Consider the following 23,652-nt stretch of genomic DNA (forward strand, 5'->3'; position numbering starts at 1 on the left):
AAGTCTATGGAACACAAAATGTCACTGAAATCACTCTGTCCTTCTAAAATCTTTCAGAAAATCGTAAAAATGCACGGAACCGTGATACATATCGTATCATGACCAGAATATCGTCTATCGTATCGTATTGTGAAATTATTGTATTGCTACACCCCTACTCAGATATTTCATTTCGCCTTACAGAAATTCATTGCTGAATCAAACGTAAGACAAAACACAATACAGAAATTCAGTTCAGATGATTATTTTGCTACACATATGAATGTATATGTATTCTGGCACCTTTTTTTAAAAAAATATGTTACTTTTTGGATTTAATGTTAATGTTGTCAAAAAATGTAAAATATTTAGTCACTAATGAACTTTATTAAAAAAAATTGTGAAAAATAAAATGCACATCGCCAAACTAAGTTCTGATGTTTCTGACTGGCTGTTGCAAAACTGCATCTCCAACAGTTTTGCACTGCACCAGCTGCACTCTTTCTCTCTTCTTTATGCTGTAGAGAGGCAAACTGCTTGCAAGGCTGCTAAATCACAGACATTCCACTCTAAAACTTCATGCTGCTTGTGATTAAATTCACAATTACACTCATCCAGAATGAGCAGCTCTCTGATAGAAGTATATCTTAATGGTCCAGTTGTAGGAGAAATGCTGTTTGGAGTTTGCAGTGATGTAAAATCACAAGCCAATCCAGGGTTTCCCCCAGAAAAACTTGTTAAGCCTGGTGGTCGGGGTGCCAAGGCAGTCCACCAGTGAGCCTGTTTTTTGCATTAAAAAACTTTATGTTGACAGAAAATATAAAAATATCTCTGGTTACTTATGTTACTGGAAGACATTGTTGACAGTGTTTAAGCACACAGCTCCAGTCTTAAAGCCAAAAATATTTCAATTAAAATAAATATATTTTTTGCACATCTGTTAAATCCCAATTAAGTAATCAGCCAGTGACTATTCAAACACTGTGTAATGCTGGTCACATTTAGAGTTGACCCAAGACATAACTGAACTAAGCAACTACTTTTGGTTCCTCAGACATTCAGGATTCCCATAAATACTAACATTTTAACACAGATTTATCTAGAACTTTAACATTTATTGGGAATATCAATACTGTTAAATTTAATTAAATGGTTTCAGCATTGATAAATCAAAAGATTTTTTAATTGTTTAACATTTAAATTTAAGATTTTAAAGTGCTGGCAAGTTTACTTTGTAAAATTGCAAACAATCTTCATAGTTTTTCTTACAATAGCGAGAATCCTTTGCTTTGAGTTAATCTTTGAGTTTGAGCTTCGTTAGGGTTAGCTCTGCTCAATAGTCAGTTGATTGTTAACAAAGACATACAAATTCCTTCACATATAATATATTTCTGAATGTATTTTGTTATCTCGGCAAATTACAATGACCTTGAGGACAAAAGTAACCCTCCTCCTTTGGTTTATTTTTTTGTATGGGTCTTTAATTTTTTTTTTTTTTTGAAACACTGAATTTGGAGTTTTCATTAGTTGTCAGTTATAATCATCAACATTTGAAGTATAGTGATCCTTCGTTTTTTGCGGGGGTTACGTTCCGAAAATAACCTGCAATAAGTGAAATCCGCGAAGTAGTTACATTTATTTTTTTTTACAACTATTACAGAGCATAATTAAATACTGTACATTGAAACCAAAGAACAAAACCTGTTTACAGGTCAGCGGATGTGCGTGTGCATCAATCACAGCATTAATGTCATCCGGAGTCATGTCATTAAAGCGTCTCCTCCAATCTGCTTTACGAGATTCACAGTTGTATCTACGGCAAAGCCTCTGGCCACATTTTTTTTCAGCAGGCATTCAACGTTTCAGTTTCCATCTCCTGAATGGCCAATGTATATTACGTATATTTTAGCCAATCAGGACGCAGAACACAATGCATTGTGAAAAAAACTGCACAAAAAAAATCCGTGAAGCAGTGAGACCGCGAAAGGTCAACCGCGTTATAGCGAGGGTTCACTGTATATCAATCTGTGTAATGTATTAATATAATATACAAGTTTAACTTTTTGAATGGAATTACTGACATAAAACAATCAGTCAATCACGATATTCTAATTTTGTGATCGGCACCTGTACTTTAAGAAAATATGAAACAATCTTAGCTCAATGTTTGCAAAGCAATGAAAACAGCCCTGGGGTTTGGGAGCATGCAGTTACTCGAGCATGAAAGCTAAAAATCAAAATACGTACAGATATTACTTCAACAGAGATGTCCGGGGCATATATTGTGGTGTTACTTGTTGAGCATTTTTAAAAAGAATATTTCCTTTTATATTAATCAGTGTGTCCCCCAGGGACATGGATTTGCGGAGCGGGTGGGTGGTGGGCAAATGTTTAACGATGCTCAGATTGATTGGCCCCATTTTCTTTAATTTTGGGTGATGGATGATTGGTCGACATTTGCATGTGAAACTGATCTTATCCACTGATCTTTTCTACCACCACAAGGATCTAATAGAAGGCTGAGTTTAGCAATAGTCAGCCTACTGTTGCCAACTTTGCAGCTTTTTTCCTATACTTAGTACAGAAGCAAATCGAAATGGGTCAGAATCAGACAGGCTTCTTAAATATAGGTGATCAGCCAGAAAACTGCTATCAGTGCATCCCTTCTTTCTTTTAATTACAGCAATCAATCTGTAAAACAATTGACTGGAGTAATCTATGTAATGATCATTAATACCAAAAATATGGTTAACTGTATTAAAGAACTTAAACATCGTTTTGAATAGCTCTGCATTTTTGACTGAACATTCTTAAGGAAAAAAATCTTGAAAATATTCTCTATTAATCTTTCATAAATTGTATTTATATATCTTTTAAATAAATAAACAAACACTCCTGACTCAGTGCATATGAGCGCTGGTGACAGAGTAAAAGAGAGTGCTTTCGTCCAGCTGTTGTCAGCTTTGGCGTTGGCGATTTTGAAAATTTGCGAACAACCACATAGGGATAGAAATTGTTCACAACATGATCTGACGTTACTTCGATAGGCCAATAAAATCAATAACATTAACTGTATATATTTCTATACGAGTACAATTTTTATTCTGGTGACTGTTTATAAAGCAATGTTAAAAAAAAATCCCTGTTTTGAAGTTACGTATTTGTTTGGCCAAACCCAATATAAAAAAGCAAAATATGCCAAATATAATCTGTGATGTTGTTATTGAGGTATTTAAAAAAAAATACAGTGAAAAATGTATCACCTACCCCTTACCCTACCCTACCCCGAACCCTATTGCAGTGAAATTAACCCGACTGTTTCTCAGATGTTCGAGGAATGATCAGCTCTTAATGACTTAACTTATTGGTTTTGCTTATTGGAATGTATATATGAGCTAATTTAAATAACTTATATTTTATCTATTTAACAATCAAAAGTATGAGAATTTCTTAAACATTTACATATGTTTTTTGTTTTTTTAATTTATAGAGGCAACAGTTGTATTCTTGCTGATGAGATGGGCTTAGGAAAGACCATCCAAACGATCTCTTTCCTCAACTACCTGTTTCATGAGCACCAGCTGTATGGACCATTTCTTCTAGTGGTGCCTCTTTCTACACTTACATCTTGGCAAAGGGAAATACTGTTATGGGCCCCGCGGATGAATGTTGTCGTCTACCTCGGAGACATCAACAGCAGGAATATGGTAGGCTGGTGTAGAGTAGGTATAGGATTTTAGCCGTTTATTTACCGACAAGAAAAAGTTAAGTTCTGTTTCTTATCGAACAGATACGAACACATGAGTGGATGCATGTCCACAACAAGAGATTGAAATTTAACATCCTCCTCACAACGTACGAAATTCTTCTAAAAGACAAGGTCTGCTTCATTTCTAATCCTACCTGTATATTTCTTTTTTTTTAAGCTTTACAGAAATGTCTCTATGTAAACACACATGTACTACCTATAAAATGTTTGTCCAGTCATTTCTAGGTGGTGTTAACTGGGCCTTCGTTGGTGTGGATGAGGCACACAGGCTGAAAAACGACGACTCTCTTCTATACAAAACAATGATTGACTTCAAATCCAGTCACAGGCTTCTAATCACAGGAACACCTCTTCAGAATTCCCTAAAAGAGCTCTGGTCATTGCTCCACTTCATTATGCCTGAAAAGTAGGTCATATTTATTGTTCCTTGGCATAAAAGTTCTCTTCATGTTAATGATATGCATATGCTTTTGTTTTTGCTAGTTAGGACTATTTCAGTCCTATCTCATCATTGATGAGGCAACAAATGTTATGGATTTCCCTATCAATTTTTGTTTTGGTTAGTTAACAATTATGAAACTCACTCTCCTCTTTCTTTCCACCTTCTCAGTACTGGTACAATCCTGAACCTTCTCTAGTTTGTAGACCTTGAAACCTCACCTTGGTTTCAAGGTGTCTCTACATTGTCATGTCATGTCTTCAAGCAGTAAAGAAAATGACTTGTTTAAATGCAGATTCTTGCTTTAAGCACCGTTTAGACCTCGAAGGATTGCCAAGCATGGAGCCTACAAAAATGCTGAAAGCTTCTTTCCTGAACAGATAATAGATCTACACCTGTCACAATAACAAACATTGCTGAACGATAAATTGTCCCAGAAGTTATTGCGATAAATTATAATATTGTTGTTTGGAGACCATCTCAAGGAATCAATCAATCAATCAATCAAATTTTTATTTGTATAGCACATTTCAGCAGCAAGGCATTTCAAAGTGCTTTACATAATTAAAATATCTTAATGTGGCTCTGAAGGTTCAGGTCAGAGTCCATCACTATTCCCAGGTTTCGGGCCTGATTGCTGGTTTTCAGTTGTAATAACTGAAGCTGTAATGTAATGTAACTGTAACGGCATAATAATGCAAGAACACAATCTCAAAAATCAATAAAGTTTAAATTCAGATGAATATTTAACCCTGGAACTGGAAGACATTTTAAATGTCTAAAATAAATCAACAAAATAACGGAAACATCAAATAAAATGAATAATAACGTTCTTAAACCAAAAGTGAGTCGAGACCAAATCACCAGACTGAAAACTTTTGTCATCCAGTTTTTTGTAGAGGGAGAAAAAAGAAGAAAAAAAAAATAAATCATACAAATGGAAATTGAGTTTGTTTGAATTTATCGTCCGATTAATTGATTTATTGCTTATTGTAACTGGCCTAAATATGCTTTTCCATGTGGGATAAAACTTTCACAGGTCAAACTGTCATGAATAATCTCTGCTGGAAATAGAATAATTCAGTTAAAGTTTGACCAGTCTATTTAGTCGTTATAAAAAATAAATAAATAAAAAAAACAGTGCCAGACTAATTCAGTCCAGTGTCCTTAAAAGTATGAGATTGTGAAATTAGTCGTCTAATTAATTTTGGTATTTGCTACTGGTCGCAATGTGTACAGAAATTGGGGCTGGACGATACTACTAAAAACTTATTACAGCATAAGCTTTTGATATCAGTCAATGCTGATAATTGTCTATCGATAATTATTGAGTAGTTTTTTTGTCTTAAATATTTGAAATGCTGACAAAATGGTGGCATGACTTTTCCTTGTTTATCCACAGTTTCACTCTATGCTATTCAATCAATCAATCAATCAAATTTTATTTGTATAGCACATTTCAGCAGCAAGGCATTTCAAGGTGCTTTACATAATTNTGTTAGATTTAACAATGTTGTACTTTGTTTTTTTTATCCGATTACTCGATTAATCGTAAGAATAATCAATAGATTACTCAATTACTAAAATATTCATTTACAACAGCCCTATTCAGAGGTCATGCCCCTCTGAGTGTTGCCTTGGCACAAATTGCATGCCACCTCAAACTGGACAATATGGAGGGTGCTCTGAAGGGCAGGTTCACCTCTACTGACATCTTGCACCATTGCAGTGTTGTAACAAAATCTCTAGATCACAACTCTTCTAACACTAAGTCACTACTGCACTGTGTTTTAGGAAGTGAAGGAGGCTCGACACAGGTATGAAACCCGACTGGTGGAGGTAGACTCTGGTCGGAAGGAAGAATATGAATTTAAACTGACTCAGGCCCTGGCTGACATGAGGGCACAAAATGAAGAGCAGATCCAGATCTACAAGGACAACATGGAGAGCACCTACAAGGCGAAAGTATGAAAACACAGACATACACATACACACATACATTTTATCAGGGCAAGTTAACATGTCAATCCCTCAAAAACATGTTAAACAAAAGACAGACATGCTGTTGATGCTTACAAACTCAAAAAACTGACATTGTCACAACATTATTGGATGCAATTATTTAATGTTACTTGGAGGTAGAATTGCTCTACATAAGGTGCTTTTCCACTAGAGCAGTGTTTCCCAGCCCAGGTGATTTCAATTGACAGGTGTTTGCTGAACTGCAATCAGGTAAATCAGGCAGGAATCAAACAGGGAAACATGGAGGGCAGTGTGCTTTAAGAAACATTACCCTGCAGTGAAACACTGCACTAGTCCGCCTCTAACTGGTACGGTCTTGGTCCGACTCGGCCAGATTAAGTTGCCATTAGCAGATCCGGCACAGCTCTGCCTGCCTCTTCTCAGGTTTTCATACCTATTTCAGGGGTAGTACTAGCCGGACTGATTTGAGTACTATGTTCAAACAATTTGATTAACACTGAATGCATTGGTAAATTGGCTCCTGATGACCTCACAGGAAACTGCTAAACAACGTTATAGTTTAGTAGTGGACTTTGAATGTAGGCCCTCGAGGAGCCATGATGGCGGCTAGCCTTTAGATGTTGTTTGGAACTTTCCTCCAACTTTATTCTCCTCTTGTCAGAACAGACATATTTGTAAGGTCTTCAACCTTTACAACAAATCGCAAAACTCATCTAGTACTTGCTCATGCGAAGTCACCGTCTCTACCAAGAAAGGTAAAATGGAGCAAGCCACAGCAGAGAACATGATAGCAGTGCTAAAGCTAGCTATCAAGGAGCAAGGAACATCTATTAGGAAATCTATCGATGACATGAAGTCTTCTATAATTTTCTCTCCACTGACATACAAGATATTAAAAGCACACTGCACAGCATGGTCAACCGAGTCAGCAAAGCTGAAGAAAAGATTCAGGCATTGGAAAACAAAGTGCTGGAGCTAGCACACGATAAGAAGCGGTGGAATCTGCGGCTCTGCGGCATGCCCGAAGAAGGGATGGAAAATGTAAGGCTGAAGATGGTGGAGGTATGTCAGAATATAATCCCAAGTTACAAAGAGAAGCTTCTGGAGGTGATTGATTCAGTCTATCGGCTTGGAAGAAAACATCCAACCAAACCACAGCCCCGAGACGACATCATCCAATTTTCTATGCAGCATTTCTGCAACTTGATCTGGAAAATGGCAAAGAATTCAGGCTACTTGAAGCAAAGAAATCTCCTGTTCAAAGAAGATCTTTCTGTGGAAGACCATGAGAAACGGAGCTGTCTGTGCCCAATAATCCAACAAGCCCGCAAGGATAAGAAGATTGCATACTTTGTAAGACGACGAGCTTTTGTGGACGGCAAGGAAATTGAATAACTGTTTCGTTGGATCCCATTCAAATTAATATGGAGGGAAAGTTCTATGTTCTCAGTTAGGTTCGACTAAAACTCGCTTGTTTGTTTTTTACTATGTTAAAGTTCTTCTCAGTTTATGCTCGAGGACTGAGGAATATCACTGAAAGAAAAACTTTATTTTTGTTTGCAAAAAATTGTGGTGCTGATTTTTGTTTGCTTCAAGAGACTCATTCCATTGACAGTGACTATAAACTTTGGAAAGCTCAGTGGGGAGAAGAGTTGTAGATGGCCCATGGAACTCACCGTGCAGCAGGTACATTAACTTTGAAACACAAATTTAATAGCAGCATCATCTTCACCGAAGACGACCCAGCTGGACACTATATTCTCACACTTATCACATATGATAATTCTTTCTTTCTTATTGGTAACATTTATGGTTATAACAATGCTAAGGGAAATATCAGGATGTTTGAAACTTTGAACTTGAACTTTTGTATTGATGCTCTTGTTAAAAAAATTTAATGATATTAAGATAATTTTAGGAGGGGATTTCAACATTACTGTAAATGATGAGGTTGACCAATGGCTAGGCCTGTCACGATAACAAATTTTGCTGAGCGATTAATTGTCTAAAACATTATTGCGATAAACGATAAAATTGACTAATAATGCATGCGATTTCCTGCCATAGATAGATGCACTTTATTTTCAAAAGAACACATAATACTGGAACTGATAAACTAAATAAACAAAACAAACAAAAATAAAATTGATTCTCTGTCTCCAATAACAAAAAACTTACTTAAATAAAAACTAAACAACATAAAGCCAAAGTGGAAATAAATACTGCATTCAACCAAAAGAGTGCAGATTATGAAGTCTGTATACTATATTGCCCTTCAGTAATCACTAGATTTAAATAGAAAAGATGGGCACATCCGACTACCTAATGCAGTAGTTCATACTACATGATTTTTCCCCCTTATGACAATCTTAGATCGGCCAACGATCTAAGATTCTCGCTGGTGATTTCGTAACCGATCAACCTGCAGTGTATGGTGTGTTACAGTAGATCGTCGTGACCGCTCCGATCTAAACCAGGGGTTTTCCCCGACTGGGAGTTTAACGCTGAATGTGACAGGTAGCCAATCAGAAAGCGCGGATTCTGATCCGTGCTTTCTGAGGGGAAATTACGGAGGGGAATCCCAAACAGCTGACACACGCAACCCGAAGTCCAGCGGACATTGGAGATGATATGTGGAAACAACATTAATATTTATTCAACATTTCGTGCAAAGAATATAGAAATGACAAGGGGAGAAGTTAGAGCCAAATTGCTACCACAGTTGATAAACCCGGTAGGTTTTCAGCTGTTCTCCATTAACGTGACATAAATAGGTTATAATGATTTTCATTCAGTCAAGATTTTACGCTGACTCTAGGCACATGCATCACAGGTAGATTCTAGTAAAGCATTGATTAATGCCCAATTTTAAAATTAGTTAACTGGACTTGTAGCCATTATTTTGTGCCCAGGTGACTGGACACCACAAGGCACGACGAACCTGATCAAACCATTATACCTAGGATTTCTGTCGGCTAATGTGTGATCTCTCAGGTTTTGAAAATGGGCTGACAATCGGCCGACAACTCGTGTAATGTGCGCTGGACATTACACCAAGGAAATGAGGAAGGGAGGGTCAGTAGAGGGCACCGGAGCTGAGCCTTTTTCATTCAGTGTCAACAGAAAGCAAAAAAAGGCAGGAAGAGACGATAAAGCCGATAATTAAAATGAGGTCAATAGGTTTAATTTATCGTGCGATTAACTGATGTATCGTTTATCGCGACAGGCCTACCAATGGCCTAGCAGGTGAAGAATAAATTCTCAGATTGTTGACTTTATGATTCAGCGAAGTTTAATACATATTTGGAGGGTAAATAATCCAAACACAATAAACTTTACATGGAAAAACAAAGCTGGTTAACAACAGTCAAGAATCGATTGGCTTGTATCTGACTCCACAACATTCAAATTGCAAAGCTGAGATTATTCAAGCACACCTTAGTGATCATAACGGCATTTTGTTGCAGGTTTGTATTTTCCCTGATAGAACTACTACATGTTGGTCCCTTCTTAACGACAAATTTGTCTATTTAACAATTGAAAACAAAATTGCAGAGTACCTATGAAACTAGCACAATCTGAAAATAATTATGGACGTTACTGGGAACTTTTAAAATATGAGTTAAAGATGTTAAGTAAAGCTGGAGCAAGTAGAATTAAAAATGGCATAAAGGAGGAAAACTGCCTGTTCTGAGTTGGTTTCATTATCCTCTACTCTTCCTGAAAATCTATCTGAGCAACAGAGAGCCAAGTTACAAACCCTTCAGCTTAAACTTGATCAAATTTATATTAAAAAAGCAAAAGAAGCTTTTATATGTTCACGGACCAAATGGTTAGAAGAGGGGGAACAAAATTCTAGGTACTTCTTCAAACTTGAAAAGCAAAGACAAACAAAAAATGGTATTTCTAAACTTAATTCTAGTGGCACAATTACTGATGACCCCAAAATGATTGCAAATATATGTGAAACTTTTTACAAATCATTGGATGAGTCTAGACATTCTCCTGAGGAACATAATTATTTCTTAGTGATATTGTAGAGGAATCTCAGAACGGCTTTATGGCTGGAAGGAATATCATAGATAACATAAGATTGGTTCTTGATATCTTAGACTATCCCGAAATGGTTTCAGCTAAGAGCTTTATTTTATTTTTAGATTTTCAAAAGGCATTTGACTTGATAGAACATGAGTTCATCTTCAAAGCCCTCAGCTTATTTGGTTTTGGAGAGAACTTTCAAAAATCAATTTGCACTCTTTATGCTTATGGAAATGCTTATGGAACTACCAGAAGATTTAAAATGGAACCTGGGATTCGTCAGGGATGCCCTGTATCACCCTTTTTGTTTCTTCTCCCTATGAAAATCTTAGCTACTTTTATTAAAAATAATGATCTTAAAGGCATCTCAATTGCAGGAAAAACTATACTCTTAAGTCAACTTGCTGATGATACAACTCTGTTCTTACAAGATAAGTTTCAAATTGATCTTGCACTTAAACTTTTAAATACATTTTCAGTAGCATCTGGTCTTAAACTTAACTTATTTAAATGTGAACTTTTTCCAATCAATAGTTGTAATGAATTATTTTCGTCAGGAATTCCTGTGAAGTCTGAAGTTAAATATCTTAGGGTAACTATACTTAAAGAGCAAACAACAAGAATTAACAAAAACTTTGATCCAATTATACCCTTCTGTCAACAAAGATTTAATCTATGGTTACAGAGAGACCTGACTATCACTGGTCGAGTCCTGCTGGCCAAAACTGAAGGTCTTTCTCGTCTTGTCTATGCCAGTTCAGCCCTTGATGTCCCGAACAGCCTTTGCACCAAAATTGATCAAATACTCTTTGATTTCATTTGGGGAAAAAAGCCCCATCTTATTAGGAAGAATGTTATGATCAATAGACTAAGTTCAGGTGGTTTCAATGTTCTGGACTTTAATACCCTACATTCTAAATTCAAAGTTAGGTGGATCAAAAGATATCTGAAAAATCCTAATTCAATGTGGCATTGGATTCCTACACAAGTTTTTAAATCCTTGGGTGGCCTAGACTTTTTATTAAGATGCAACTACAAAATAGAAAAACTTCCTGTTAATTTATCTAGCTTCCATAAACAACTTCTTTTATCCTGGACATTGGTTTATAAACATAACTTTTCCCCTCATAACTGTTTTATTTGGAATGACCAAAATATTTGCTTCAAGCATAACTCCTTATTTTTTAAGAACTGGGTGGACAGTGATATTTTATTTGTAAAACAATTGTTTAATGAGGATGGTCAACTGTTTCATTATGGTGAATTTCTTTGTAAATATAACTTCCCTGTGGCCCTTAAAGAATTTGCTGTTTTCGATGCTATTCCAGCAGGTTTGAAATTTTTCATATCAACCTCAGGTAGAGCCCATGTCCAATATTCCAGATTTCCAGAGTTATTTATTGGTAATTCAGAATCGTTCCTTAGTATTAACCAGAAATAAACATATTAGAGAAATAATCCAAAGGAATACTATTAGCAAACCTGCTTCAATCTTTTTTTGGAACAATCTTTATTCAGATATTGATTGGGAACAAACATGGTTATTGCCAAGAAAGTTTTTGTTTTTAATCTCAAATAAAGTACGGGAGGTGTCTCTTAAAATTTTACACAGGTGTTACCCTGTAAATTTAGTACTGACTAAATATATTCCAAATATTGATCCTCTTTGTTCCTTTTGTTACATCGAACAAGAAACATTAACCCACCTTTTTTTGGGAATGTGCTTTCAGTAAAACATTTTGGTGTGATTTCAATATTTTCTTTAATCGGAAATGTGATATATTCTTTCCTTTGACTGTTAAATATGTTTTCTTTGGTATTTCCAATAATAGAATGTTTAGGAAAGAATACATTATAAACATTTTTATTCTGTTGGCCAAGTTCCACATACATGCATGCAGATTTGCTAAAAACAAACCCAACCTCACTGTTTTTATAGTTTTTTGTGTGATGTTTTTTGGACTCTTTAAAAGTGTGCACCAACTCTAAAGCGATGAAACTTTTAGCCTTACGTGATGAATTTGATTTGTAAGCTGTTATTTTTTTTCTTTTTTCTCATGGAATCCTGTGGATTGTTACCTCAGCACCTCGAGCATACTGCTACTGTTGGCAATTGTATATTCTTTATTTGTAAATAAAGTTTATTAAAAAAATTAATGAATAAAAAATAGTTTAGACATGCTGTCTGCTATCAGAGAGCTGCTCAGTACAGAGCAGAAATTATGAGTTTAATCATAAGCAGAGCCAGGAACACATGCAGAAAGGTTTGGCGTGAAATGATCGTGATTTGGCAGCACTGCTAGCAGCTCGTCTCTCTGGAGAACAGGCAGCACTGAAGAGAGAGACGGTGCTGTGGTCAGCTTTCTGTCAGAGATGTTGATTTGCACAGATGGTGTGAAACACCGGAACTACATATTACCTAGCGATGTGAAATTTATTTTTCCTTTGAATTAAATATAAAGTTTATATTGCCTAAATCCAAAAAGTTGCAAGTTTTTTTTAAGTGCCAGAATGTAGTTATATTTATAAGGGATGCTCCGATCAGGCTTTCTGCTGCCGATTCCAATACCGATCACCAATGAGGCTGATCTCTGCCAATCGCCTGGATTGACTGTTAAGTTTTTGCTTTAGGTATAATGCTACTATATGTGATCTGACAAAATAAAAAAATGATCTGGCAATAAATTCAATAGATTTGAATGATGCGCTGTATGTAACAGCAGCAACTCTAGTCGCTCCTCAGCACTATTAACTTTATTTGTCTTATTTAACTTATTTACCTTCGTTTAAACTATATATGGAAACAGCGGGTCTGCACACAAGAGTCAGCTCTCTTGTTTATTCAAGAGAAGAGTTGCTGGCCATCTTGAAGAGCCCGAATGGATGGAAGAAAGCTATCCCAGCGGAGCTAAGGAGGAGGTATTGAGGCTGCAAGGCTGGAGCTAAGCTTAAGGCTAGGCTCGCCGAGAACCGGAGGTGTTTTAGACCATCGCTTCCCTCCGTGATCATGGGGAATGTCAACTCACTACACAATAAGATGGATGAGATGTTCGCGTTGGAGAATCAGCAGACTTATCGTGAGTGCAGTCTGTTCATCCTGACAGAGACATGGCTAACTGACAGCATACCGGACGCTACCGTTACTCTGCGCAGATTTACAATGGTCAGAGCTGATGGAGATCCGAAGGCATGTGGAAAAAGCAGAGGTGGCAGTTTGATCATCTACGTTAACCGTTGGTGTAACCCTGGCCATGTCACAGTCAAGGCAGAGCTGTGTTGCCCTGATCTGGAGCTGTTGGCTGTCAGCCTGTGTCAGTCTGTCAGTCCTTACTACTTTCCCCGGGAATTCAGTCACGTGATCTCCATCTTTGTTTACATCCCACAGAAAGCAGAACCAGCTGCTGTCTGTCAAAAGATACAAAGTGTCACAGCACAACTTCAGTTGCAACATCCTGAAGCACTCATAATAATATCTGGAGATTTTAATCATGTCACCCTGGATTCCACTCTGACTGCTTTTCACCAGATTGTCAGGACCGACCAGGAAAAACAGGATAATTGATATACTGTACACCAATGTAAAAGATGGATATAATGCTGTTGCCCTTCCCCCATTAGGCAAGTCAGACCGCAACCTGGTGTACATACAGCCCCAGTACTCCCCCCTGGTCCAAAGGCAGGGTGTCTCCTCTAGCTCCATCAGAAGATGGACTCTTGAAGCAGAGGAGGCCCTGAGAGATTGTTTCAACATCACAAATTGGGATGTGCAGCTGGGAGCTCATGATGAGGATCTAGAGGGGATGACTCACTGTCTCAGATTATCTTAATTTCTGTGTAGATAATATATAGCTATATAAGTTCAGTCCATTTACCATTGAACCTCGGATTCAGGAAGAGCAGTGTAGTTTTTGTCCTGGTCGTGGAACACTGGACCAGCTCTACACCCTCAGCAAGGTCCTGGAGGGTGTGTGGCAGTTCGCCCAACTGGTGTACATGTAGACTTGGAGAAGGCGTTCGACCGTGTCCCTTGAGGAGCCCTGTGGGGGTTCTCTGAGAGCATGGGGTACAGGGTCCTTTGATACGGGCTGTTAGGCTTCTGTATGACCTGGATGCACCACTTCTGGTGTGTCTCGGGACAAAGAACAATTAGCATAAGGGATTGATCCCTCCAGGTAAGGTGGAGGGGATGTCACACTATTGACTTATTTTATATGTGAATATCCATCAGTCATAGCAGTCATGTTAAAGTGATAGAAAACCTAATCCAGTTTCTGTCTCAGTGTGATTCTGACACTGGGAGGACGTCGCTGCTCCGCTTCAATCTGGCAAATCTGAGCGCACAGCTGCATAGTTGACCTGTAACATGAACATAGTCGACTTGTAACACATGAACAAGCGTTACAGGGCCAGCCAGATGACAAGAGCAGACATCAGGAAAAACAGTGCTTGTCTTGTGCCATTTGTGCTCTATTCTGCTCTTTCTGGTGTTAGCTTTTTTCTACTTTTTATGACTTCAGCTTTCTCTCAGGTATCCTTAGCATTTTTTAGGTTGGCTGCTGGTGGGCCACCCTAGTGTGCCAAACCGCAAGTTAGCAAGTTTTCTGGGGGGAACCATGATGAAAAAGATCATTTACACAACACTACCCTGAAATTATCAGCAGAGCATTGTTCATTTTATTTTCATGATTAGAGCTGATAAGGTCACTTTAAGATTTGATGACAGAATAAGGAATTGTTCTTAGTAAAGTCTTAACTGCTTCAGAGATGAACACTGTAGATAAAAACTATTTGCTAATACTTACTTTTGGTGGGCGTTTTAAAGTATACAGAAAAAACAGTTTAATTACTCCTAACCTCATGCATTTCTATACAGATTCATAATAATCTGAAGTAAAACCGAAAGTTTCTTTAGAACAACAAACCAAATGGCACAAACTTCCTGCTTATCAGGAAGTTGCTAGAATGTCTTAGTTCCTCTTTCAGGTTGAGAGGTTGACATTTGACTGTTTCGACTCTCAAATTGTATTTCTTTCTTCAGCTTGAAGACTTGCATCATCTGTCAGAGATGAATGGAGCATCAGCTATCATGGCCCGAGAGGAGCTCAGAGAATCTGCCCTGAGGATCGAGAGCTTAAGTGCTCAACTGACAGGACTACAAAAAGAGGTTGATTTTTTTTTTCTTTCTTTTTTTTCCAATTTAATCCTTTTTCTGTTTTCTTAAGATGTTTAAGGATACATGATTACCTTTTTATCTTAAGCTGATATAATAACTAATGTTTCTCAGTAGACCGTGTAAACATTAGAGATGCAGATCTTTGGCCCAATACTCGCACTGCATATTGTGCAGTCCTCTATCAAGTGTGGACTCAGTTAAAGTAATAATAATAATAATAATTAATTTAATTTGTACCACACTTTTCATTAGAAAAAATCTCAAAGTGCTACACAGTGCAACCAAAATCATAGATAAAATCAACATCATAAAAATCATGTGGAGGCAGAATAGGCTTGCTTTAATAAAAAAGTCTTTAAGCCTCTTTTGAAGTGAACCAGTGGTTGCGGAGCTCTCAAACAATCTGGGAGAGAGTTCCAGAGACGGGGGGGGGGGGGGGGCGCCCACCGGAAAGCCCCGTTCCCCCTGGGCCCTTNATATATATATATATAAGCAGTTATGAAGCATAGTGGCCAAATTTGAAGCTGCTGCACAAGTTACTCAACAGGGTGGTGCTAGGTAATCAAAAAGTGAGTGCGTTGGTTGATGCCACCCATCTTTCTTAGCTCACCATCAGAGGTTGAGCAGCTAAATCCTTTCTGCTGCCTACATCTCCTAGAATGCTGTGGTGAATCGGAGTTCAATGATTATTCCATATATTGAATATTCTCTGATATATTGGTGCTGCAACCCACTTCAGGCTTCAGAGATTCAGCCACCACAGTGCGCGAGGCAGCCAATGTGCAGCATGCAGCTTAGCAAAACGCAACAAAGACACATGCTATTATTATTGTATAAAAAACTTTATTTAAAATAAAAACAAGCAATGCTTTTGCGGGGTCAGGTAAAGCCTGGCGGCCCACCAGGCTTATAATACACTGGGGGAAGTATTTTTGAATTGAATGGAGATAATAAAGTAATTGAATTAATTGAAACTTCTTGTGACAAATGTCAGAATTAAGATTATTATTAAATACAAAAATTCCAATCTGCCTTTGAATCTACCTTGTTTTTGTATGGTTTTCATTTCAAAATAAAAACCCTCCACTATGAATTCAATTTATGTAGCAGCAATTAATGAGTGTCTCAAGTTAGTTAACAAAAAATAAATTCGGTTCAACCCAATCAAGACCATCCGAACCAAGTTCATACTGAGCATGCATGTAGTGACAGTAGATTGGTAAAACTCTCCTATAACAGGAAGAAACCTCCAACAGAACCAAAACCTGACTCAGTACAAGCGTCAGTCTGCCTCTGCTTCGAAATACCCTGAATACACATATAATGCACAATAAATTAAAATACTCCACATTTGAGGGTAAAGTAAAGCTTTAAACAATATTTTAATTGTGAATATCTAAATTTAATGACTCAAAATAAAAGAAAATTTGAGTGTAACTATTCTCTTTTGTACCTCTAATGGGGCAATGTATCCCCAGGATACAGACATTTCGTGTTTTGTTATCTACGCTATTTAAATGTAATTCATGTTTTTTTCAAAAATGTATATTAAATCACTCATAGAGAACAACATTTTACAAAATCAAGTCCTTTCACATCAGTATGTACAGTGCCTAGCGAAAGTATTCGGCCCCCTTGAACTTTTCAACCTTTTGCCGCTTTTCATGCTTCAAACATAAAGATCTAAAATTTTTATTATTTTGTGAAGAATCAACAAGTGGGATACAATCACGAGGTGGAATGAAATTTATTGGATATTTTAAACTTTAAGAAGTAAACTGCAAAGTGGGGCGTACAATATTATTCGGCCCCTTTATTTTCAGTGGATCAAACTCACTCCAGAAGTTCACTGAGGATTTCTGAATGATCCAATGTTGTCCTAAATGACTAATGATGATAAATAGAATCCACCTGTGTGTAATCAAGTCCTGTATAAATGCACCTGCTCTGCAATGGACTCAGGGTTGTGTTTAAAGCGCAGAGAACATCATGAAGACCATGGAACACACCAGGCAGGTCCCCAGACACTGTTGTGGAGAAGTTTAAGGTTAGGGTTAGGGTTAACCCTGTCCAAGCCATGAGGTAATCACATGCCAATGAGCGAATGCGGTCAGCTATCAATCAAATCACCTCAATGCTGTACCTGGCTCGGTGCAGCTAGTACTATCACTGAAGTAGGTAAGAAAATCTAAGAACAGAAGAGCCACACCTGATCTTCTAATGGAAAATTAATCTGGCTGGGGCGGACCAGGACCGTACCGGTTAGAGGCGCTCTAGTGGAAAATCGCCTTAATGGGCTTCAGACTTATTCTGACTAGTGGCCAATATGTTTCATAATCAGGTTTTAAGATGGTTCATAGAGTTTTCTTGAAGGTGCTTGCCGAAGATTGTGTTTTATCATAACTTACTCCAGAGAAGCACTAGACAAACTAGCTTTAGCTTTATTACAAATCACAATAGAAACCATCATTATTCAGATGTCTTATTTTCCACTTGTTTCCTTAAGGTTTCACTCCTGGGAGATGTTTGAGGAGGAGCATGGAAAAGGCAGAGACTCGGGCTACGCCAGTCTCCACAAGGAGCTGGAACCTTTCCTGCTGCGTCGTGTCAAGAAGGATGTTGAAAAATCTCTGCCAGCTAAAGTGGAGCAGATTCTCCGAGTGGAGATGAGTGCTATCCAGAAACAGTACTATAAGTAAGAGTAATGGAATCAATATTCTTTTACAAAATTGATATTTAAATTCAGTTTTTACTGTAACCTTTGAGGACTCCCTTATCTGTGAAGAGAATCAAGAGAATTTGTATCAGCAACATACACTGAACAAAAATATAAATGCCCCATGTCAAATATAGTTTTATGAACATTTGGGTTACGCAATATATAGAGAAACTGAAAATATATTTTCAGTAATTACTGATCTTCATATTGGTATTGATATCATCGTGGTATGGCCATTTGTAGCGGATTGACAATCCTTTGAACATGATAGGGGTCAGGCTAAGGAATTGCCATTGGCATTCAACATGCCAATGGCATGCTCCGACATAACCTGCGACATCTGAGGCATTATGACTTGTGACAAAATTTGACATTTTGGGGTGGCCTTTTATTAACCCCAGTCCAAGGATTGTCCGGTTGTTGTTCATTTTGTCTGATCACCCACTGGACATGCCCTACCCATGCACTGAGTAAAAAAAAAAAAAAAAAAGCTTTAGCTTTATTACAGCTTTCACATCAGTCTGTACCTCAATGACTACTGCTCACCGACAGGAATTTGGGTTAAAAAATTATACACAAATCAAGAGAAATATTACTTTTGTACAATAAAATGTCAGCTAATGCTCATTTACATTTGTTTACAACACATGGCAATGATATTTGACATGGGGCTTTTATATTTTTTTCAGTGTAATATAAATGACATGGTAGGAAAATGTCGCTCCTCAGCACTGTCTTTTTTAACTTTAATGTTATTTACCCTTCGTTTTACCTACATATGTTTACTAGAAATGTACAATATATACGACACATGGTAGAAACAATAGACATTTGGCCTATGATAGAGATCTCTATTCAGACACATTCTAGGAAGTGTGTGCAGACCAGCTTGCCCACATGTTCACCTTCATCTTCAATACATCACCATACCAGACCATCATAACCCTAACCCACTGCCCAAGAAACCAACCATCACACGTCTCAATGACTTTGGCTGTACATAGGTTGCCAAAATCATCAAGACTTTGACTACCTATGGACCACCATCATCACTTCATGATGGTAGAATAACACTCACCATCGTGAAGTGCTTGGAGACGGTGGTTAAGGGCCACATCATTTCCATATTGCCTCCATTATTTGACCCATTCCAGGCTGACATCTTTCAACATTTTGTAGAAAGTTGTTGGAGTTGTTTTATCAATCTGTTGTTGCCAGCGTCTTGTCATATGCAAGTGGTGTGATGGGGCAGAAGCATTTTCAAGGTAGATCTTTCTAAGCTGGAGAAACAAATCAGGTGGTCTGGCTCAGTGGTTGGCACAAGGCTGGACTGTCTGGCAACAACAATGCAGAAACTCCTGGCTATTATGGACCATGCCGGCCACCCTTTGCACATTGTCATCAGCTGCCAGAAAAGTGGGTTTCATTGGGAGATCTCGTCTTCCAAAAGTGCAGGGCCAACAAGCTGATGAGGGACTCCTTTGTCTTTTGTCATGCAATTAGACATGGAAACTTTTATGCCTTTTGATTTTACATAAAGTGCTCTCCAAATATAAGTAACAACAACATACTGCTATTGGTGATCAACAGCAGTATGATCACCAATACATTATGCTTCTGATATTCAATAGTAATATCAGTTTTGGTCTGTTAAAATAAGGGCCTGCAAAGCTGCTCCCTCTTTTAGTATTATGTATACAAGTTATATAATCTGTAACTTTTAAATATGTTTTTGATCAGATGGATTTTGACCAGGAACTACAAAGCTCTGAGTAAAGGTACAAAAGGCAGCACATCTGGCTTCCTGAACATCATGATGGAATTGAAGAAATGTTGCAATCACTGTTACCTTATCAAGCCTCCTGATGACAACGAGTCTCTGAACAAAGTGGAAGCTTTACAGGTAAGATTTACACATGAAAATAAAGTGTAGTGAAATGCCGTTTCTTTAAGGTAGCTACTTCAAGTCATTAATTTCGATGAATTAATTGCATAAGTTTTAATGCATTAAACCTTTTTTTATGGAATTCTTTTTCTTTTTTAATATTCTTGTGTTTGTGGTATGCCTGTCGAAGCAACATCTGCAAAAAGCCTCCATTATTCATGTGTTTCTGGTGTGTTTTGTTGTCAGTGTTCCTTGGGTTATTGTCCTGCTGCATGGTAAAATTCCTCCAAATTAGTTTGTATGCATCTCTCCATAAAATGGCAGACAAAATGTTTCTGTGCACTTGGGAATACATTTTGCTGCTACCATCATCAGTTACATCATCAGTAAAAATTTATGAGCCTGTTGCAGAATCAGCCATGCCCAATCCATGACATTACCTCCACCATGCTTCACAGATGAGATTGTGTGATCATAAGCAGTTCCTTTTTTTTCTACACACTTTGGCACTTTCCATCACTTTGGTAGAGATGAATCTACCATAAATGTAATACCATAAAACTGTATTCAAGAACTTGAATTCTATTCCATATTGCACATAAATATATTGTTTGTGTACTCACAGCTCAGTGAGACATCACAGCCTCTATTTGTGATTGGCCAGAAGTGTCTCATCTCTGTGGATTTATGACAGAGTTTTCTGTGAAATATGTTTGTTTTCAAAAAGGAACACACTTGGCATTTAGTAGAAAGATGGACTGTACTTATTATCTCACTTGTAAAACAGATATGATTGTTGCCTTTTTACTGCAATGTTTTGTCTCCTACTACAGTATTTTTACAGTATTTCAAACTGTAAAAACAAATATCTTTAGCTTTCAGTAATGATCTTGTAATGAGCTAAAAGCAAAATTTTTCCTCCTTAAAGCAACTGGTCCGCAGTAGTGGGAAGCTTGTGCTATTGGACAAACTGCTGGTTCGTTTGAAGGAGCGAGGTCACAGAGTTCTAATCTTCTCCCAGATGGTACGGATGCTTGACATTCTGGCAGAATATTTAAGGAGCAGACAGTTCCTCTTTCAGGTATTTACACACAATGCTGATCAGATTTTATGTCTGAAATGGATACCTGTGTGTATGTCTGAAGAACCAGATGAAATGGAAACTAACGGTTTGTTTTCGCTTTTTGTAGAGATTAGATGGCTCTATCAAAGGAGAAATACGAAAACAAGCTTTGGATCATTTTAATGCAGAGGGCTCAGAGGTACTCTGTTTGATGCACTGAATATAATGAAATTAAATTAAATTCTTTGACTAAAAGTGAATTTCATCCTTCTCGTTTAGGATTTCTGCTTCTTGTTATCTACACGTGCGGGTGGACTGGGTATCAATCTAGCATCAGCTGACACAGTGGTGATCTTTGACTCAGATTGGAATCCCCAAAATGATCTTCAAGCTCAGGCCAGAGCCCACAGAATTGGACAGAAAAGACAGGTGAGCATAAATTGTCTAAATTTTCCATTTCTGGTCATATTTGACTTTTGTTATGAAAGCAAAGCACATGGATGTGTGTAGTTAGTGCTTGAAGACTTCTGATTTGGATGTTTAAGGAAGGTTAAAAATGATTGACGAATGAAAGACAGTACACCAGTGAAATAAAAAGAGAAACATGAAGGCAGCATATTTTAAAAGGACCTAGGACTAGTTGAACATGTTGGCCTAAATATGTTGCAATTTTCCTGTTACCTAAAAAATTGCTGTTTGTGATGCGCCAAAACTCATAACTACTTCAAAAATGTATGTCTTTTGTTACATTTTTCACCCATGAAGGTCGCCATTTTTTCACCGATGGGTTCATGATATGTTTTGGTCCATTCTGCACTGGAGTCTACAGAGTAAACGCAGGAAGGCTCATTTTACCGGATTAGTTGTTTATCATATTACATTTGACTGGTGTAATTTTAGATAACCGCCACACTGTGTCGCTATCGACTGTGATTAAAAAATAAATAAATAATGCAAGTCTGGATAATTTCCCACATGAAAGAAAGGAGAGCGCAGTGTGAGAGCCAGAGTGGAACACAGCGAAGGACCTAATCTGGACCCTCAACATTTCTCCACAACACTTTGAGTCATTTATACCAGCAGAATTAATGAAGGCTCTAACAGGTGATCGTTACCTTAACGAGCTCAAAATAAATGCAGTGTTGCTGCTGAGAGAGGCAGAGCTGGATGCTCTTTGAGATGCTAACAGGAGCTATACTGCCTGCGGTACTGAAACCACCGATCCGACCGGACCCATGGAGGTCTGGTGTCGGTGGTAACAAAGTCTGGTGTCGCTGTTACCATTGCACCGGACTCTAAACAGCAAAGATGTTGCCAAACCGGACACAGCTCTACAGACGCTGGGAGAAACGTCAAAGACGAGCAGCGCTAATGGAGCTATCGCTACTGGAAATGGTAATGGAGCTAGAACACCAGTACTGTGAAACCACTACCAACATCAAACAAAGTTTGGACCCTAAACAGTTGTTGCCTAACTGGAGACAGAGCTATAGAAATACTTACAGGATCACACAGTCCACCAGAGATGTGCGTCATTCATTGTTTCATTTACGAAGCTAAAGGCAGCAGCAGCAGCAGCAGCTCCTACGGCCATCTTTGTCCTCTTCCTCTGTTTGGTCCTCCTCATCATCATCACCTCTTATTTCTACGTTCTGATCAGTTTCAGTGCGCTCTGGTTCAAATTAGAAAGGCTTAATAACTTTACTCATCAATGTTTTGGCTGGAGGAGCCAGGCAGTTGGACAATTACATGTCATTTACCCAGAATGCACTGCAGCGTGAACAACATGGCGATACTCCTGTGAAAATATTTTATAAAAATTTATAAAAACTAAATAACCTACATTATTATTACTGTATTGGTTTTACATTTAAGAGAAATATTTCCCAAATAAGGTCTATTTTTATAACTAATCATGGTTTCCTTTAAAACCTGGTATGTCCTTACAAGCTAGAATCGTCAGTACCATCCCTCAGGAGGTAAAAGTGATTGGATCTGACATGAAAATAGACTTATCTAATTTAAAAGGTGGTGTGTGCAATTTTGCTGATCGTAAACTCTAATAAATCACCAAGGATTTAAAAGGCATGAGTGCCTCGTATGAAGTGTATGAGGCAGAAAACAGCGGAAATGGGCAGTTGTGGCTAAAGACACTTTGGGCGAAACACTTTATACTTAAGTAAATTTCGCTAAACGAATCTTATCTCTAAGGCCGTGGACCCTTCGTTATACGCGTGTTAGGCATCACAGCCATCCATAATTAACTAGAATCTACAAATACTTATATCTTAGTCGATTGTTCAGACACCATAGCAGGGTTTCCCCCAGAAAACTTTCTAAGCCCGGTGGTCGGGCCGCTGAGGCGGTCCACCGTGTTTTTGTATTAAAAGATGTTGAGTAGACAGGAAATGTAAAATTATTACTGGGTAGTTACCCAGTAATATATAGTTATATGTTACCGGAAAACATCGCCAGTGAGATGCTATTTAAACCCCCAACTAGTCTTAAAAACAACAAATCAAATAATACAATTAAAATAAATACCAATTATTTGCACTTCTGTTTAATCCAAATTAGTCAGCAGCTCCATCCTCCTCCCCAATT

General features: G+C 37.8%; 1 protein-coding gene across 4 annotated transcripts in view; it reads left to right on the top strand.

Moving 5' to 3' along the window:
• LOC106963916 (chromodomain-helicase-DNA-binding protein 1) overlaps window positions 1–21,655 on the top strand; it is a 61,538-nt gene extending 39,883 nt beyond the window's left edge. For all 4 annotated transcript variants that reach the window (XM_015059094.1, XM_015059093.1, XM_015059095.1 and 1 more), the window contains exons 11-18: window positions 3,470–3,686; window positions 3,770–3,859; window positions 3,964–4,154; window positions 17,888–18,076; window positions 19,841–20,003; window positions 20,914–21,066; window positions 21,176–21,247; window positions 21,328–21,655. In XM_015059094.1, coding sequence (XP_014914580.1) covers window positions 3,470–3,686; window positions 3,770–3,859; window positions 3,964–4,154; window positions 17,888–18,076; window positions 19,841–20,003; window positions 20,914–21,066; window positions 21,176–21,247; window positions 21,328–21,558 — 1,306 coding nt within the window. In that variant the 3' untranslated portion in view covers window positions 21,559–21,655. The remainder of the gene's footprint in view (window positions 1–3,469; window positions 3,687–3,769; window positions 3,860–3,963; window positions 4,155–17,887; window positions 18,077–19,840; window positions 20,004–20,913; window positions 21,067–21,175; window positions 21,248–21,327) is intronic.
• The last annotated feature ends 1,997 nt before the right edge of the window (window positions 21,656–23,652 follow it).

The sequence above is a fragment of the Poecilia latipinna genome, unplaced genomic scaffold (assembly GCF_001443285.1).
Source record: "Poecilia latipinna isolate Pla-1442-1.1 unplaced genomic scaffold, P_latipinna-1.0 Scaffold1599, whole genome shotgun sequence".
Classification (NCBI taxonomy): Eukaryota; Metazoa; Chordata; class Actinopteri; order Cyprinodontiformes; family Poeciliidae; genus Poecilia; species Poecilia latipinna.